Source organism: Aquarana catesbeiana, linkage group LG13 (genome assembly GCF_042186555.1).
Source record: "Aquarana catesbeiana isolate 2022-GZ linkage group LG13, ASM4218655v1, whole genome shotgun sequence".
Lineage (NCBI taxonomy): Eukaryota > Metazoa > Chordata > Amphibia > Anura > Ranidae > Aquarana > Aquarana catesbeiana.
The window spans coordinates 122,514,294-122,531,990 of NC_133336.1; the positions used below are offsets into that span (position 1 = coordinate 122,514,294).

Consider the following 17,697-nt stretch of genomic DNA (forward strand, 5'->3'; position numbering starts at 1 on the left):
GAGCACGAGGTGAGATTTGAAGATCACTGCTAGGCCTCCTCCTTTTTTTTCTTATTCTGTGCTCAGTTAGGATCCTGTAGTTCTCAGGCACTAATTCGGTTAGGATGGCGTTGCAGGCGGGGGTTAACCAGCTTTCCGTGATGAAGAGGCAATATATGTTGTTTTGGGTGATGAAGTCGTGTACTTCCAGTCTGTGCTTGACTGCAGATCTGGTGTTGATCAGAGCGCATGCTTATTGTTGTGGTTGAATTGTTGTCTTCCTATATTTGATGGTTGATTGTAGGTTGGTCCTTAGTAATTGTTCTTTCTGTAGTATTTTTTGAATGGAAGTTGGTAATGTTGAGGTGGTATTTCTTAGCCTGTGGAGAGCGTTCGCTGAGTATTTGAAGTTGCACATGGCGAGAAAATTGCTGAAGGTAGGATGATGCGGTGATGATACTGATGTGGCGATGGTGAGGTTGCTGAGAAGATGGTGGTCCTGAAGGGTGCCACTGCTTCTGTTGCTGAGAAGATGATGGTCTGAAGGATGCCGCTGTTTCAGGGGTGGTGTTGATGATGGTACGAATGGAACTGGTGGTGGAGGGGGGCCACGCAGGCCTAACCACCCTCCCGTTGATCCAGAGAAAGGTGAAAAACCCCTAGCTGAGCTAGCCAATTGCTGCAGCAGAGGAAAAAATTCCTTCCTGACCCCTGGGGGCGATCTGACCCAAGGTCCCTGGATCAACTGCTACAAGGTGGGCCCCGTGTACTTGCCTAACCCGGGTTGGTTGGTGATGAATAGAGAGGGGGGGGTTGTCGGACCGAGAAGAGGGCACTAGGGTTGACCTAGGCCAGTGATGGCGAACCTTGGCACTCCAGATGTTTTGAAACTACATTTCCCATGATGCTCAACTACACTGCAGAGTGCATGAGCATCATGGGAAACGTAGTTCAAAAACATCTGGGGTGCCAAGGTTCGCCATTACTTACTGGTACTGAGCCGCGCCTGGAAGGATTGAGAAGAACACCGGTGCAAGGCCTGAGCCGAGGATTGTCCTGCTCTCGGTGTCACCCTGTGCTCTTGCGGTGAGGTCCAGTAACGAAGGAGGTGGTATTCAGGGGTAGGAAGGGCACACTGCCCGCTAGAGACAGAGAGGGGTGAGCTGAGGAGGTGGGCTGGAGCTAGGCCGCAGCCGCGATCTGTCCCCCGAGTCTAGCAGCTAGGGATGAGGTGACCAGACAGCGGCTGTGGAAGGTGCACTGGTGAGCAGGGGGCTGGGTGGGGGGCGGGTGGGTCCTTGTGGAATATTTCTGCGGAATCCAGGGATGAAGCCCCGGTTGGCCGGGGGAGTGCTGCAGCCGCGTCTGGGTGTCCCAAGATGGCCGCTGGGCTAGGCCCGAGCCGCGGCCTGTCCAGATGCTAAGGATCCCTGGTGCGGCAACGGTCGCGTCTCTAGCTGATGGGTAGGATGCAGGGGGAGGAGGAGGTCGAGGTGCTCCCCTTCCTAGAAATGTTGCTAGGGGGCTGCTGGGGGACCCGGTTCAGTTTTGCTGGGTGTCCGCTGGGGAGCCCAGGATGAATCCTGGATGGCCGATGCTTCTAGCACACACGTCTGCTCTGCTCTGACAACACTGACCGGAGTGAGAGATGAAAATTTTGATGCACACAAGGCAGGTCAGGTGACTGTCTCCGACATGATGAATCCACTCTGTCTTCACTCTGCAGCCTCCAGCTCTCTCACTGGCTTTCCCCTGCAGCATGGATGTATACTGTGGCCCCACCCCTCTGCTGAATTCCCAGGAGGAGAGGTTGCCTGAGCGCCTGTCACTGCTATAATGGCCATGGTCCATGATCGCTCTGTATTTCCGGCCAGCACCCGAGTTCTCTTTTATAGCCTCACCAACTCCAGGCAGGGGTGACATCGCTCACTACCTCCACGGTGCATAAACTTCCCTAATCCTGCATGATAAACTGTGGGTACATCCAGGGGCAGACTGACAGAGGCGTATCTAGTGAAAATGGTGCCTATGGCAAGCACTGAAACTGCGACCCTGTCAAAAAAAAATTAAAAAAACAGCTAACAAAACTACAAGTCAAGCTCTTTAATCTTTAAATTAACAAATTATGGATTGGCACTACATAAAGTGCCCGATGGGTCAGCCTGCCCCTGCTCATTAAACAGTCTACATTCAGTGAAAGTTCATGTACTGCAAACTTTGCACTGCATGAACTTTCACTGAATGTAGAATGTTTAATGAGCTTGTTGCACAAATCACTTTATTATATCTATTTATTGAATCCATATTGAGCACTGTATTTGATTGGCTGCTTCTGCTTGACACACACGCACAATTGCACATGATGATGAAATCATCATCATGTGCTTGTGTGCCAGGCCTAAGCAGAAGAAAACAGCCAATCAAATATAGTGCTCAATATGGATTCAATAAATACCGTATTTATCGGCGTATAACACGCACATTCTTTTTAAGAGGGAAGTTTCAGGAAAAAAACTTAAATTTTAAATAAGGGACTTTGAAGCAAAATAAGGGTCAGTGCCCATCTGCAGCTTCACCATTGCCATCAATGCAGCCTGATCAATGCCCATCTGCAGCCTCACAAGTGCCATAAATGCAGCCTCATCAGTCCACATCAATGCAGCCTCACCATTGCCGTCAATGCAGCAGCCTCACCATTGCCGTCAATGCAGCAGCCTCACCATTGCCGTCAATGCAGCAGCCTCACCATTGCCGTCAATGCAGCAGCCTCACCATTGCCGTCAATGCAGCAGCCTCACCATTGCCGTCAATGCAGCAGCCTCACCATTGCCGTCAATGCAGCAGCCTCACCATTGCCGTCAATGCAGCAGCCTCACCATTGCCGTCAATGCAGCAGCCTCACCATTGCCGTCAATGCAGCAGCCTCACCATTGCCGTCAATGCAGCAGCCTCACCATTGCCGTCAATGCAGCAGCCTCACCATTGCCGTCAATGCAGCAGCCTCACCATTGCCATCAATGCAGCAGCCTCACCATTGCCATCAATGCAGCAGCCTCACCATTGCCATCAATGCAGCAGCCTCACCATTGCCATCAATGCAGCCTGATCGATGCCCATCTGTAGCCTAGAGGGGACAGGGAGGGGGGCGGGATGAGCGCCGACCGATTACATACAGTGAGAATCTCCTATGATAGACAGAACAGTGGTCCAATGGCAGCCCAGGAGACGGGCCTTCTTATTACAGAGGCAGCCAAGTAAACAGGAGATTCTCACTGGATGTAATCTGACGGCGCTCGTCCCGCCTCTTCCCTGTCCCCTCCGAGGCAGCTAAAATTGAAGTATTGGCGTATAACACGCATACCCTATTTGCACCCGATTTTCATGGTAAAAAAGTGAGTGTTATACGCCAATAAATACAGTATTCATAGCCATAGATATCATACATTTTTTTTAAAAAGGGATTTGTGCAACAGCAGATGCTACTTTTGAGTAGATTACAGGAAATAACCAGAGACTGCGGATGTGACTATAGGCGATGGCCAGAGACTGTATCATGATTATGCAGTAATCTTTCTCTGTCAGCTTACCTCATCTCATATGTTCAGACTAAGAGGCCAGTCACTCTCACCTGGCCGTTTTTATAACCTCTCCTCTAAGCATGGCTCCACCCCAGGCCCTATCAGGGAACCCTATATTAACCTGTGCACTGCAAGCTAGCGGAGCTGATCAACTATTGTATATTTGGCTTCCTGTTTCCTGCTTACTGTGTGTGCTCTTCGTTTGTCTCTGTTACCGACCTTGGCGTGTTCCCAACTATATTCCTGTCTGCTAGTCGCCTTGATCTCTGCCTTGTCCCTTTACTATCCTTGTTCCAGCCTGCTGCTTCCTTCTCCTGTAGTCTACCGTGAGCTGTGAGACCCTAGGGGCCGCGACCTGGAGCCAGACTGCAGCCCAGTCCATCCTCACCACTAGGGGCTTTGGTGAACACCTGCTGGCTCTTAGACTCTGCGCCCTGGGGAATCTATGCTCTAGCTCCCACTGGGATCTGTGTTAGTGATCCAGTAAACCTGCTTCCTGAACCTCCCTGGGTACTATCCGCAGCAGTCAGTCCTAGGGTCCACTATCTTAGCGGTGTGCTTCCGACTCCTACGGAGTACATCTGTCACCTGGTCTCAGGTGACCTGAAAGTTTGATCAGCCATGGACCTGGCTGATATGCTGCTATCCGCAGATGATCCGTTGCAGGGCCTAGTTTGCAGACTTGAGACCCAGGAATCGCATCAGACGTCAGGATTTGGCATCCCGTTGTGAACAGGTTCAGGCCTCATTAGGCCCCCTGGTTCAACAACCTCAACCGCTATCTGTTGCTGCACCAGTCGCAGCCACACATTCATTACAACTGCCAGCTCCGGCCCGTTTCTCTGGGGACTCCAAGGTTTGCAGGGGGTTCCTTAGCCAGTGCACAATTTTGAACTTCAGCCCCAAAACTTCCTGTCTGATTGGGCGAAAGTAGCCAAATATTATATCCCTCCTGTCCGGCGAGGCGCTAGCTTGGGCTGCCCCTCTGTGGGAACTGAATGATCCAGTGGTTTCTAGCCTGTCTGATTTCTTGAAAATTTTTTGCAATATCTTCACGGAACCTGGTTGTGTCTCCTTAGCGGCTAGCGCTCTTTTACGTGTCCGTCAAGAGTCCGCTTCTGTGGAACAGTATGCTCTTCAGTTCCGTATCCTCACAGCTGAATTGAGCTGGAATAATGAGGCCCTAGTTGCAATCTTTTTACATGGGCTCTCTGATAGAGTGAAGGATGAATCCACAGGAAGATCCCTTCCTGCTGATCTGGACGGTGTCAGCACCTTGTGTAACCAGATCGATATTTGCTTTCAGGAGAGGGCCCTGGAAAAAAGATGCCAGCACTCCCCGTTCTTTAGACAGCCTGAGTTCCCAGTCCCTTCTCCTAGATCTGCGGAGCACCCCCTGCCTGCTGAGGAACCTATGCAGCTGGTTTGGACCAAGTTATCTCCCGAAGAACGCGCTAGGCGCAGAACTCTGGGCTTGTGCCTCTATTGTGGGGCCAAAGGTCATTTTTGTGACACTTATTCTCTTCGTCCGGAAAAACGCTCGGGGCTAATACATCTGGAAGGTGGAGTATTAGACCCTGAAATTTCACCTTCTGGTCTTCTCCTTTCTGTGTTCCTTCATGTCGGCGCTTCCCCTCGTTCGGTCTCGGCACATCTGGATTCCGGAGCCGCTGGCAATTTCATGGATTGGGAAACTGCATCTTCCATGAGACTTACCCTTTTGCCCCTTTCAACGCCATTGGTGGTCTTGGTGATTGATGGCACTGTTCTCCCAGGGGGCCCTATCCGTTTCCAGACCCTCCCTGTTAAGATGTCCTCTCCCTACCTCGGTTTCAGTCTCTGAGGATAATCTAAAGTTCGAGGTTAGTCAAGTTCTGGATTCCCGGTGCCGTAGAGGCATTCTTCAGTATCTCAAAAAAAGAAGGGGGGAGGAAAAAGCAGTTCATCAGGGAGGAACACGCAGTTATCAAAAAAGTAAAAAATATTTATTGATAATTCACTTTAACACCAATCAAAAATTAATTAAAAACAGGTACCACCACCAATTCTTAAAATTGACAACGTTGTCGTGAACAGACACAGATGGCCACCACACACAAAGAGCATGCATACCTCCTATCATATGAAGGCAGGATGAAAACTCCTAATGGGTCAACAAGCTTAGAGCTGATAGTCCTAATATTGTTCAGCGTGCAGGCTGATATCAAATAGAGAAGGTGGATGGTAATGCAGCCGTTTGGAAATCACATCCTCAATATGAATGTGAAGAGGGGAACTGACAGTGACCAATTTGCTGCTGGGGCAGTAGGAACTGCTGTCCTTGTGTACAAAGTTCACCATACACATTCAGTGCCGTGGGATACAAATAGCACATGGGAGAGTTCCTGTAAATAGGGAGCTATTAACCCTAGAGGTTTGGAGCAGGCTAGAAAGTAAATCTGTATCGGTTAATTCATCAGTGCTTAAGGGGAGAAAACAACTAGAGGATGGAGCAACAGTCCCATACTGGGGATATAATGGTAAGATCTCACCCAAATGCTGCCACTGGAATGTAGCACCGATCAAGTAGAAAAGCCGAGTCTTGCTCGTACCATCTCCGAGTAGCTGGTCAGGTTATCTTCCCTCCACATGCTTCCATGATGTTCAGGGAACAGGGTATTTAGTCTGGAGAGTGTAATGGATAGTGCAGACTGTCCTTCGGTCATCCAGTTACCGGGCTTGTTTGGAAGACCTCGCGGGAGTACGGACAGAAATCCCGAGGCTGGTGGGTGGGTCTGTGATGGCGTCGTGTTGACGCGTTTCATCCGTCACTCGGATTCCTTCAGAGCATGATTCATTATATACAGGCACAGATATTACTGAACCACTGCCTGTTATCACCTCACTGCCTAGGAAAGTCTTTATTTCCCTTTTTACCCTCCTTTTTGTTTCAATATATTCTTCAGTACCTCATACATTGAAAAGGGTTTGGCCCTGAGGAGAGGGGTCTTGGATCACTGCATCTGAGATCTTTGCGCCTCGTCTGTTGAGAAGGTTTCATCTGGAGTTTCCCTTTAAGCCTGGGCCCAAGCGGGGGAGGGGGAGGACTCGTAAGAGGGGAGGGGGGTACTGTCATGGTTATGCAGTAATCTTTTCTGTCAGCTTGCCTCATCTCATATGTTCAGACTAAGAGGCCAGTCACTCTCACCTGGCCGTTTTTATAACCTCTCCACCCCAGCATGGCTCCACCCCAGGCCCTATCAGGGAACCCTATATTAACCTGTGCACTGCACGCTAGCGGGGCTGATCAACCACTGTGTATTCATTGTGTTTGGTTTCCTGCTTGCCGTGTGCTTCTTTTCGTTTGTCTCTGTTACCGACCTTGGGGTGTTCCCGACTATTCCTGTCTGTTCGTGACCCTGACCTTTTTGGCATGTCCCTGACTATCCCTGTTTGTCTGTGACCCTGAACCTTTGGCGTGTACTCTGTTGTTCCTGTCCGCTTGTCGCCCTGACCTCTGCCTTGTCCCTTTACTATCCTTGTTCCAGCCTGCTGCTTCCTTCTCCTGTAGTCTGCCGTGAGCTGTGAGACCCTAGGGGCCGCGACCCGGAGCCAGACTGCAGCCCAGGCCATCCTCACCACTAGGGGCTCTGGTGAACACCTGCTGGCTCTTCGACTCCGCGCCCTGGGGAATCTATGCTCTAGCTCCCACTGGGATCTGTGTTAGTAATTCAGTAGACCAGCTTCCTGAACCTCCCTGGGTACTATCCGCAGCAGTCAGTCCTAAGGTCCACTATCTTAGCGGTGCACTTTCGACTCCTACAGAGTGCAGCTGTCGCCTGGTCTCAGGTGACCTGTCAGACTGCGGATGCGACTAGAGGAGATAACCAGAGACTGCGGATGCGACTAGAGGAGATGACCAGAGACTGCGGATGCGACTAGAGGAGATGACCAGAGACTGCGGATGCGACTAGAGGAGATGACCAGAGACTGCGGATGCGACTAGAGGAGATGACCAGAGACTACGGATGCGACTAGAGGAGATGACCAGAGACTACGGATGCGACTAGAGGAGATGACCAGAGACTACGGATGCGACTAGAGGAGATGACCAGAGACTACGGATGCGACTAGAGGAGATGACCAGAGACTACGGATGCGACTAGAGGAGATGACCAGAGACTACGGATGCGACTAGAGGAGATGACCAGAGACTACGGATGCGACTAGAGGAGATGACCAGAGACTACGGATGCGACTAGAGGAGATGACCAGAGACTACGGATGCGACTACAGGTTATTATTATTATTATACAGGATTTATATAGCGCCAACAGTTTACGTAGCTGACCAGAGACTGTGAATGCGACTATAGGAGATGACCAGACTGCAGATGTGACTATAGGAGATAACCAGAGACTGTGAATGGGACTATAGGAGATGATCAGGTAGCCAGTTTTAATATTTAAACTTTCAGCAATGCACAGCTATACGGGGGGGGGGGGTAAACAGCATTGTCAGGGATGGTTTAGCAAAACAGGGAGTCTACATGCAGTGTATATAGGCAGAAAGACCTACCTGGCCAGCCAGGCTCACCTCCCGCTCTGAGGTCCGGGGGCGGAGCTTTTGGTGGTAGGGGCAAGGATTTTCGTTGTCCAGGACTCGGGGGCGGCTTTTTTTCTGCTGCAGACTGAGCCGCTCATGGGACCCCAACTGACGTCCCCCCCCCCAGAGTACGGTGAAGGGGGCGTGCAGTGCTCCCCCCCCCCCCCCAAAAGAGCGGTGAGGGGGCAGGTAGTGCTCCCCCCAGCGAGCGGTGAGGGGGTCTTGCAATACTTGGGGGCCCCCCCCCCAAGAGAGCGGTGAGGGGGGCGTGCAGTGCTTCCCTCCCCCCCCCCCAAGGAAGCGGTGGGGTGTGCAGTGCTTTTCCCCCCTAGAGAGCAGTGAGGGTGGCGTGCAGTCCCCCCCGCCCCCAGAGAGCAGTGAGGGGGCGTGCAGTGCTCTCACCCCCCCCCCCCAGAGAGGAGTGGGGGAGGCGTGCAGTTCTCCCCCCGAGAGCGGTGAGGGGGGCATGCAGTGCTTCCCCCTAGAGAGTGGGGGGGCATGCAGTGCTTTCCCCCCTAGAGAGGGTGGGGCAGGCAGTGCTTTCCCCCGTAGAGAGAGGGTGGGGCATGCAGTGCTTTCCCCCCTAGAGTGGGGTGGGGCATGCAGTGCTTTCCCCCCTAGAGTGGGGGTGGGGCATGCAGTGCTTTCCCCCCTAGAGTGGGGGGGGCATGCAGTGCTTTCCCCCCTAGAGTGGGGGGGGCATGCAGTGTTTTCCCCCCTAGAGTGAGTGGGGGGGGGCATGCAGTGCTTTCCCCCCTAGAGAGAGTGGGGGGGGGGGCATGCAGTGCTTTCCCCCCTAGAGAGAGTGGGGGGGGGGCATGCAGTGCTTTCCCCCCTAGAGAGAGTGGGGGGGGGGGGCATGCAGTGCTTTCCCCCCTAGAGAGAGTGGGGGGGGGCATGCAGTGCTTTCCCCCCTAGAGAGAGGGGGGGGGGCATGCAGTGCTTTCCCCCCCTAGAGAGTGGGGTGGGGCAGGGCGTGCACTGCTTCCCCCCCTAGAGAGTGGGGGGGCAGGACATGCAGTCCCCCCCCCCCAGAGAGTGGGGGGGCAGGGCGTGCAGTGCTTTCCCCCATGTTAGTTTTTTTTTTTTTTTCTGCAGGAGTATATAATGAGTTTGGCAATTCTAAAGAAATGCTTAAGTAATGCATTAAAATTTAACTTAACCCATTCGATCTTAGTTGACTAAAATACAAATAGCATTTTAGTCAAAAGACTATAACTAAAACTAAATCAAAATTTGATGTAAAAATTAGCACTGGACATTACATTTCTCATCTGTGATATTAGCCTACCCGCTCCCACTCCTTTAAAAGGCCTTCAAGTGATTGTAAACGATCATCTTGCAAAACAACCCATTCAGTTAAAAATAGAAATAAAAGGCAAACCGTTTTTGTATAGGTATACAAAAATAAATGTATAAATGCTTTTTTTTTTTTTTTTCTGTTTTCAGTTGCATAAGAGATGGGGGAGGAGAAGCAGTAACATACTGAGCTTCTAAGTAAAAGGATTGTGGGGGCGTATCAGGACAAATCTGGTCATTGGAGGAGAGCAGGTTAAGTTCCCAGCATAGCTTGAGAATTACCACAGTGCGCTCTCCTGCTTAGTGTGGTCAGTTTTTAATAAGCAGGCAGAGGGACTGGCAGGAACACCAGGGAATTCACACAAAGGAAGCAATACAAAACAAACAGAATATTTTAAGTACATGGTGCAGCAGGCACATATCAGCAATATGAAATGTTGGACTAACAAACACTTTCTGTTCCCCTTTAACTGAGCTTGCAGCCTGGCTTGCCAAAGAAGGTTAGGCAGCAAACGTGCAGCCCTATCGCCCCCTCTTCAAAAATACCAGGCAGCTTGCCATCAGCATAGGTGGGTAGCTCACCGGGGAGCCACCTGTTAACGCATCTCATCCACACATTTTTGACTCAGTGGATGTGGGGGGGTCTCTAGAGCAGAGGTAGGCAGCCTGGGGCCCTCCAGCTGTTGTGGAACTACATTTTCCATGAGGCATTGCAAAGCTGGCAGTTACAGGTTGCCTACCCCTGCTCTAGAGGGTGGACTTGATTAGCATGTGAATGCCCCATTTGTCTATATTCAGCTGTCAGCCAGCAGATGACGGGGCCTGGGCATGTCACTGGTTGCTAGGATGCCAGCGACGGTTATCTTTCCAGCAACCAGGAGCCCTGAGTGGGAAACTCACTTTCAGCAGCAGTAGTAATACCACTACCAAGTGTTTGTCCTGCTGCAGGCAGAGGATCTGACCAATCCGTCCAAGCTCTAACCTCATCCTTATTGAAGTACTACTGCACACATTTCATTGGCTCATCTCAGTACGTTTGTCTCCCTGCATGTGGAGATTTTTGTTTCAGAATCTCAACCTGCTGATGCAGCTTTTCACATGGCACAGTAAAGGGTTTTTTTTTTTTTTGTTTTTTTTTTAAAACTGCCACCAATAGCGGAGTGAATTAGGTCAGAACCAGGCATGAGAACGTGTCTAGAAATCTGTGTATTGAGCTTGATGGTTCCCTTTTTTGAATTAATCTTTGGACGCATGTGAAATCTCATGTTGAAACTATGTTCCATTTGAAAACTGAGTTGTATTCCCCCCCTTTTATTTCCCCAGGATTGAAGCTTCACGATGCCCAGACGTAGTGATTGCACAGATAGATCCAAAAAAACTAAGAAAGAAGCAAACTGTTAGCATAGCGGTGAGTGTTCAGCTTACTTTTATTGCATGACTTCTGTTAGGCCACTTTCAAACGGGCTCCTTTGTGAAGGGGAATCCACTTGCTCAGCAGGGGATCTGTCAGCTGAGCAGGCAGATGACTGGTCCTTGTCCGCTCCACTATGCAAAATGGACAGGGCCCACTCTCGTCTGTGGGGCAATTGGATGAAAACGGACTGCCTGTCTATCTCCATTCAATGCCACCCAATCCGCCAAACAAATGGGGAATAGGTCCCCTGTTTTTGACACAGGATCAGATCAAATGGTGGCATATCTGATATATAAAAAATTTCTGGATGGCTAATATGTATTGTACAGTGCTGTAACAGTGTACATGATGTGCAGATCCAGCATTTAGAGATAACAAGTCACCATTTGGTATTTATAAGAGGCCAATCTCCACATGTTGCCCTTGTTACACCTGTATTTAGGCTGTAACATGGTGTAAACCCCACCCCTCTCTATGCTGTGACAGGACACATGGGTTCTTCTCCACCATAGCCGCTGTCACTTCTGAAATTTGTAGAGCTCCGCCTGCACAGTCTTGTAGATCATTCACAGATCTCCTTGAATGAATGACAAGTCTTATCTGCCACCATGCCTGACAGACTTGTAGTTATCAACAGAACACAGGTGCTGTGAGTGCCACACTCCTTGACACTTCCCCCAGCTCTCCAGCTGATAGGAGGCAGGCTTATGGTTTCAGTGCTTTGCAGGCTAATTTGCAAAAAGTAATAAAAGCATTTTATAATTTTTCCCTGTAGATAATTGTGCATTTGTTTTGTAAAAGGTGAAAGTGGTCTTTAGCGCTGAGCTTTGTGCTACTAAAGCATTAGTAACTGTCAAAGCCTGTCTGGATTAAATAAAAGCTTTAACATGCAGGATTTCTCTGAAGAAGCAAGTGACTGTCTGTCTGTTTTTTTTTTTTTGTTTTGTTTTGTTTTTCTTTAATACTCAGACATTTTTTATGTTTTTTTATTTGAGTGGTTAATGTGATCTTTGCTTTTAGCTTTCAGGTTGCCAACCTGCCCCTGAAGGTTATTCACCAAGTCTTCGCTGGCAGCAGCAACAAGTAGCTCAGTTCTCTGCAGTCCGACAGGTAACTGATACATCTGTAGTCTTGTATAGGTGCCTCCACAGATCCAACTGTCCAGCAAAAGTAGCAGTTAGAAGGTTAAGGCAAAGCATTCAGCACTGACTGGTGTGCTTGCATAGATCAGCTTTTATTTATGTAAAAACTTTATCCCAAAGATAAAAAATTAAACATTCCTCTAACTGCTTTAAAAGTGTTAGCTGGAGTGCAGCTTCAATTTAAGTCCATCTAAATCTGCTAGTCTAGTACTACCCTCTCCCCAGACTGACAATGTTGCTGTCCAAACTTAATTACTTCACCCACAATGCAAACACCCTAAGACAGGAAGTGTTACTGGCTGAATCACCACATGAAATAAAGGAAACTGCAGTATTTTGTGTTGAACCCTTTTGCTGCCAGCGACAGAATTATGGTGGCACAGAACTGCTTTCAGCTGGTCAGCTCAGTAAGTTTTATGTTATACTGGCATTCCCCTTTTACCTAGTAGGTAAGGTTGAATAAAGACAATAGTCCATCCAGTTCAACCTGTGTAGGTGCACATGTGTCAGTGTCTAATTATTTCCCATATCCCTGTGTATTGTGTTCTTTAGGATGCACATCCAAGACCTTCTTTAAAATATCCATACACCCCGCAGCCACCACCAATTGTGGAAGAGAGTTCCACGTCCTTATTGCCCTGACAGTGAAAAAACCCCTGGGCAGTTTAAGGTTAAACCACTTCTCCTCTAATCTCATTGAGTGTTCTCTTACACTCCTTGAGACTGAATGGTTTTTTTTTTTTTTTTTTTTTTTTTTTTTTCCTATGCTGGGTTCGCCATTGAGGTATTTTGTAAATCGCTATCATATCTCCTCTCAAGTGTTGTTTCTCCAGCGAGAATAAATTTAGTGCTTGTTGTCGTTCTTCGTAATCGAGGTCCTCCAGTCCCCTTATTAGTTTAGTTGCCCCTCTTTGGGCTCTCTCCAGTTCCAGCACATCCCTTCTAAGGACTGGTGACTAGAACTGGACAGAATACTCCAGATGTGGTCTAACCAGAGTTTTATAAAGTGGTAGAATTATCGTTTTATCTCTGGAGTTATATCCCTCTCCTTCTTTTTTTTTTTTTTTTTTTTTTTTTTTTTTTTTTTTAAATGCATGCAATTGCTCAATCTGTCATCCACTACGAACCCCAGATCTTTCCCCATCCTTGATTCCCCCAGCAGTTCTCCCCCTAGTGAGTAGTTTGCATTTGTTTTTTGCTCCTGAGTGCATTACTTTACATTTCTCCACATTAAACCTCATTTGCCATGCATTGGCTCACTCCATTGTTTTGTTTGGATCTTTCTGTAATTTTTCTATATCCTTATGTGAAGTTATTGCCCTGCTTAATTTTGTGTCGTTCGCAAAAACTAAGATTCAGCTATTTATCCCATTCTCTATATAATTTATGAATAATTTGAATAGAATTGGTCCCAAGACAGAACCTTGAGGTACCCCACTAACCACTCCAGACCAGTCTGAGTACACGTTATTTATCACCACCCTTTGGATGCACCCCCTGTAACCATTTTTTTTTTTTTACCCAAGAACAAACCTTTATGGTCCATGCGCGCAGACCTCAGCTTGTAAATTAAGCATTTATGGGGGGCTGTATCGAATGCTTTTGCAAAATCCAGGTACACTAAATCCATGGGCCTTCCCCTGTTTAGATGGCAGCTCACTTCCTCGTAGAATGTTAACAGATTGGTGTTGCGAGAATGACCTTTCATAAACCCATGCTGATAACTGCGAATTATATTTTTTTTTCTTCAGTAAATTTTGGATATAGTCCCTTATCATCCCCTCCAATAATTTACCTACTTTTGATGATAGGCTGACTGGCCTGTAGTTTCCAGGGATTTGTCTCTGTCCTTTTTTGAATATTAGTACAACATTGGAGAAAAGCCAATCGGCTGGTACATTTCCTGTCAGTATGTTCGCAAAGATTATCAACAATGGTCTGGTTATAACCTGATTGAGTTCTCTGAGGACTCTTGGGTGTAAGCCATCTGGTCTTGGTGATTTATTTGTTTTAAGTTTAAGTCTTTCCTTCACTCTGGACTCTGTTAGCCACATGGGTATGCCCTGTGATGTGTCACGGTCGGTATGCCCTTCCCTTTTCCTGTGTAAAAACTGAGGAGAAGGTGGTAGTTGGTACAGTTGCCTTCTCAATGTCATCCGTAACCATCCTCGTCTTTTATGTGGAAAATGTGTTTTGATTTTGCCTTTGCCTGATTTTGTTAAAATATCTAAAAAAAAAATTCTTAGGATTTTTTAAATTTTTTTTAGGTGTCTCGTAATTACTTACCTGATTGCGTTCTTACACTTATTGCATTGCTTGCAGTGTTGGAATTCTGGCAGGGATCTATCCCCATTTATATTGTTTAAAGGCCATTTTTTTTTATCTTTTAATGAGGCTTTTTATATTACGGATTAGCCACCCAGGTTTAACCTTTTGCTCTTCTATATTTATTGCCCATTGGAATGCACTGTGTGATATCTTTTGTTTTAATATGCTCCTAAATCATGCCCATTTTTCTTCTGTGTTCAATGTTTCTAGGATTTGGTCCCAATTGCTGTCATGTAGTCATGACCACAAATCAGAAAAATTGGCTCGTTTGAAATTTAGTGTTCTTGTGCTACTCTCATGCCTCCTTTTTCTATGATTTGCGTTAAATGCCATTATCCTATGATCGCTAGATCCCAAGTTGTCCTGTATTGCCACATCTGAGATCAGACTTGGATCATTCGTAATTAATAGATCTAGCAGGACATCCTTTCTAGTTAGGGAAAGACACCAATTGGCATATAAAGTTGTCCTGTAAGGCAGTGGTCGTCAACCCTGTCCTCAGGGCCCACTCACAGGCCAGGTTTGCAAGATAACTGAAATACATCACAGGTGATATTTGCTGCTCAGTGATTGCAGCATTATATTCTGCATCTCCCCAAGGTAATACATAAAACCTGGCCTGTTAGTGGGCCCTGACGACAGGGTTGATGACCACTGCTGTAAGGCATTCATGAAATGGTGGGCCTTTAACCACTTCCGGACCAGCTTAAGACGATATACGTTGGCACTTTAAAGAGGGATATCGTTGTTATAGCAGCAGCTAGCTACCATAACCCCCGGTATCCTTCTTCAGTGAGCGGTCCAGTTTCTGCTAAAAGTGGTCTCTGCAGCGGATTCGCCGTGAGATCACTTTTGGCGGTGGGAGATGGGGGGGCCCCGCCGTTCTCTGGTGCCCTCCACCGCTTACTGGAGCCGGCGGCGGCGGTGAAGGCAATCTGATCCTGTTGGCTATGGAGACGAGTGAGGGGAAGATGGCCCCCACCCGTCTCCATACCTTTTCCAGGGCGAAAGCGACGTCAAATTGTCACTTCGGGCCATTCTTTTCTTTTTATTATTGCATTTCAGTGTAAATGAGATAGATCTGAGGTCTTTTTGACCCCAGATCTCATATTTAAGAGGTCCTGTCATGCTTTTTTCTATTACAAGGGATGTTCCTTGTAATAGAAATAAAGGTGACACAATTTTTTTTTTTTTTTTAAAAGAACAGTGTAAAAATAAAAAGTAAAAGAAATAAAATTTAACGCGCCCTGTCCCACGAGCTCACGTGCAGAAGGGAACGCATACATGAGTAGCGCCTGCATATGAAAACCGTGTTCTAACCACACATGAGGTATCGCCGCAGTCATTAGAGCGAGAGCAATAATTCTAGCCCCAGACCTCCTCTGAAACTCCAAAACATGCAACCTGTTAGAGCTGCACGATTCTGGCTAAAATAAGTATCCCCATTTTTTTTTCTTAGGATAAAAAGATCACGATTCTCGCGGCGTAAAATCTTTCACATTATACAAAAAAAAATTGGGCTAACTTTTACTGTTTTTTTTTTTTTTTTTTTTTTTCATTAAAGTGTAATTTTCTCAAGTCATCTTCCAGGACGGCACACCTGAGAGATGAGAGGCTCCTCCCCACAGGAAACACAATCAATCAACAGCTGTTTTAAGTCCACACCCTTCCCCCTGATCCTCAGTTTTTGATTGTGTTTCTCCCTACACGGCGAAACTGTTTGTTTTTTTCCAAATGACCGAAGCCTGGGGCTGGTGGTCTCCCCTGGGAGCCGGACCAAATGCCTGGGAAGCCTCTGGGTCTGGCGGGATATATTTATCCTTCCCGGGGGGTTCCCCTATCCTTTCCTCAGGGGGGGGCAGCAGAAACTGGGAAAGCCCCCCTGAGAGCTGAAGGCCCCTGGGTACAGTGGTGTCCCCAGAACTTCAGGGGCCTTTATCCTGTCTCCCCCCCTTACCTGTCCGGACGTCCGTTCAGACGGGGGTGCTGGCCGTCGGTTCTTTCCAGGGGGATCGTATCCCCTGACTCCTGGGCTGCTGGGGAGGGCACCGCCTGAACGACCCGCGTTCTTACCCAGAAGGGAAGGCTGAGAGTCAGCAGGAGTAGGCGCCCACATCCTCCTTTCGAGGAAGCACCAGTTTACTATGGTGAATGTCTGCCTAAACCACCTCAGATGGGAATGAGGAACGTACCCCCCCCCCCATGTGTATATACTGACTGGACAGTGCAGGACACAGCCTAACCTTGCAGCTCCCTAAAGGGACAGCAGTTGTGGGGGGGGGGGGGGGGGGCACTTTGGCGGCTATCCTCCTTGCGTGTGGACCATAAGGATGGAAAAGCAAGCCCGGTGGCTGTGGCAAAAGGGGAAGACGACAACGGTGAGTCAAAAATCCCCAATCCCAGCCAGATGGTTTCTGGGCATTTGAGATAATCTCCCCTGGGGTCTGGATTCAAATAGCCCAGAAGCTTTTGCTAAAGACACCAGCCACAGCTCCCTCCTACATCAGAGATGCTGTATGGTGGACAAGTGGTGCAGAGGAGCGAGTGTGCCTAAACCACCTCAGATGGGAAAGAGGTAGGTAAGGCATTTTTTCCCCTTCCACCTGTATTTACTGAGTGGTGCAGTGCAGGACCTGGGGTCTCCATAACAAAATAGCCCAGAAGCTACTGCTAAAAACCACCAGCCACAGCTTCTTCTTATAGCAGAGACACTGTGGTTATCACAACAGTAGGTTGCCAGCCTCTCCCTACATACCCGGTTGTGGTACATTAGTAGGGCTGAATACAGCAAAGAGGGTGACCTGGTAGAACAAAGAGTTCCTTACTGGCCAGGTATACCACTGAACAAGTTATTAATGGTGCAATGGTTGAAGGATTCAGGAGTAAGCTCCCTTGCTCAGCAGGTGCACTAGGTTATCTGGCCCTATTAGCCCAGCTGCTAGGAATCTGCTTAAAGTTGCTCCAAGATGCTTAAAAGCTGACCTAACTTTCAACAATGTGGCAGGGACCAAGCTTCTGTGTGGCACAGTAGGGGTTCCCTTGTGACAGATCCTCCTTTTTGGGGGTTGCTTGCTATGGGTAACTTTTCATAAGCTCCAACCTCCCACTCCACTCTTACATTGTGGTTATATTTTAATGCAGGGGGTAAGAAAAACCTTTTTGTTGGTTTGGGCTACAGTCCACTCAGTGACAGATCTAAAAGCGATTTACCATAAATCGTTTTTCCTATATCCTTTGATTAAGGATTTTCTGTGCAAACATATGCAAGAGCTAGATGGCTATATGATTGCTTCTTTAAGGGCTGCAGGTGGCTATTTAACTCCAGGCTAAATTGGTAACCACCCTTTTTAGAGGTCTTATATTGGTCTCTAGG

The 17,697-nt window shown here is 48.1% G+C and overlaps 1 protein-coding gene across 1 annotated transcript in view; it reads left to right on the forward strand.

The window, feature by feature from the left end:
* The window catches only part of GEMIN2 (gem nuclear organelle associated protein 2), a 55,012-nt gene that overhangs the window by 12,835 nt on the left and 24,480 nt on the right, over positions 1-17,697 (forward strand). Inside the window, exons 2-3 of the mRNA XM_073610612.1 lie at positions 10,764-10,848; positions 11,875-11,964. Coding sequence (XP_073466713.1) covers positions 10,764-10,848; positions 11,875-11,964 — 175 coding nt within the window. The remainder of the gene's footprint in view (positions 1-10,763; positions 10,849-11,874; positions 11,965-17,697) is intronic.